Raw genomic sequence first — 1,649 nt, 5'->3', positions numbered from 1 at the left:
CTCAAGCATTAGATCGAGCATATTATTTGCTCAGAGTCACAGATAGATATTCCTTCTCTATCTCCTTAATTTCTATCCAAGCTCCTGATTCCTGATCAATAAACTAACAAGGCCAAATTTAATTTATTTAAAAGATTCAAAATAAATAGTACTACACCCTTTTTCACTGTCATATGTTTATAGGAAGTGCAAATTGACACTCTAGAAGAAGATACAAAACCTAAATAATAGAGAAATATTTGGCAACTACATTTAGGAGAATAATTTTGTACAGAATATTCTTCGATCAAATAAGACTTCAATCACATTCCTCCCCATAAGCAATCCAACATACAGCAACAGCAGAGAGCAGCCAAGCTGCACCATTTATAAAATTGAAAGAAAAAAAAAAAATTAGAGAATTCACTTAATTCATCTATCCCCTTAAAATACCATCATGCAAAATATAGAGTATCATGCATAAGTTTGTATAAAATGGGTGAGGAAACTGTAAATATTAAGTCACGTAAAATGTCGTTGATCGTTAATTAAGAGCCAACACATTTTCGTATGCGTCCATACAAAGAGAACAAAGAAAGAAGAGGCGTAAACATACCAGCCATTCAAACAACCCGTGCTGCTACTAGTATTGGCTTGCTGATGATGGACTGGTTGGGGGTGGTAATGAGGGGGATATCCTGGAGGAGGATAGCCGTGAGTAGGATATCCGGGAGGAGGGTAGCCCTGGGGAGGGTATCCTTGGGGAGGATAACCCTGGGGCGGATAACCTGGAGGCGGATAGCCTTGAGGAGGATACCCGTGTGGCGGAGAACTTGGAGGAAGATGCCCACGATGTGGAGAACCCTGAGGAGGATAGCCTGGAGGTGGAGATTGCCCTTGTGGAGGGAGGTATCCTTGCGGGGGATATGAAGGTGGTGGAGGAATGTCCCTGGGATACCCTTCAGGTGGTGGTGGATAACCTATTCCAGTATTTACAAAAGCCAAATCAAAATTAACGAACCCGTTATTGAAATATATAAATTTCAAGGTTATATTTCCAACAAATGCATGCGAATTCAAGGAAAAATATGAGTATATACAAGCGATATTAGGGAGAGGAGAATCAAACACCAAATCTTGAGAAACCTATTGAACCTTGAGGAGGAGGAGGAGCAGAAACACCACTTGGAGATTGCTGGTGAGGAGGAACATTATTGGGAGGCTGTGAAGGAGGTTGTTGTTGAGGAGGAGGAGGAGGAGGCTGGTGTTGGTTGTGATCACTCATTGTTGGTGTTCTCTAGATCGATTTTGTTGATTAATGAAAATTTTACCTTATGTAATTTCTTGCTTTTAATGCAAAAAGATAGGAGGTGAGCTTTTGTTGGTCAAGGAACCAAGAGAGATTTATCTCCATCAATATCCAAAATCTAGGGAAGTTTGTTAATTCAATGAGTCTATAGTAAATAGCGCGCGGCTAACAAAATTCTGTTTTAATTTTGACACGCTGGATTCTTTTAAAGTGAGAACATGAAAATGGAAAATATAAAATTTGTATTTGATGGCTTACATGAGAATTTTAACGCTTTGAAACTGTTTCAATTTATAAGTTGTATTGAACTCTTTTAGATTTGTGATGTGAGACTTCACATTCTTCAACAATGATTAACATT

At 38.7% G+C, this 1,649-nt stretch overlaps 1 protein-coding gene across 1 annotated transcript; it reads right to left on the bottom strand.

Annotated features, from left to right (window-relative positions):
* Window positions 1-302: 302 nt before the first annotated feature.
* On the bottom strand, window positions 303-1,264 carry LOC137724913 (cysteine-rich and transmembrane domain-containing protein B-like). Its single transcript, XM_068463558.1, has 3 exons — window positions 1,135-1,264; window positions 596-959; window positions 303-357 (listed from the first exon to the last, which is right to left on the bottom strand). Exons 1-3 carry the CDS (start codon window positions 1,262-1,264, stop codon window positions 303-305), a joined length of 549 nt encoding a protein of 182 aa, XP_068319659.1.
* Between the last annotated feature and the right edge of the window lie 385 nt (window positions 1,265-1,649).

The sequence above is a fragment of the Pyrus communis genome, chromosome 2 (genome assembly GCF_963583255.1).
Source record: "Pyrus communis chromosome 2, drPyrComm1.1, whole genome shotgun sequence".
NCBI lineage: Eukaryota > Viridiplantae > Streptophyta > Magnoliopsida > Rosales > Rosaceae > Pyrus > Pyrus communis.
Note: the sequence above shows the minus strand (reverse complement) of the source record. Positions and strands in the feature narration are given on the sequence as shown.

Excerpts from the sequence above, each read along its gene's own strand:
- LOC137724913 (XM_068463558.1), bottom strand. The coding sequence starts at position 1,264 with ATGAGTGATCACAACCAACACCAGCCTCCTCCTCCTCCTCCTCAACAA. Across the intron at positions 960-1,134 it reads TGCTCCTCCTCCTCCTCAAG|GTTATCCACCACCACCTGAA; the intron begins GTTCAATAGGTT and ends ATACTGGAATAG. Across the intron at positions 358-595 it reads ACGGGTTGTTTGAATGGCTG|CTTGGCTGCTCTCTGCTGTT; the intron begins GTATGTTTACGC and ends TAAATGGTGCAG.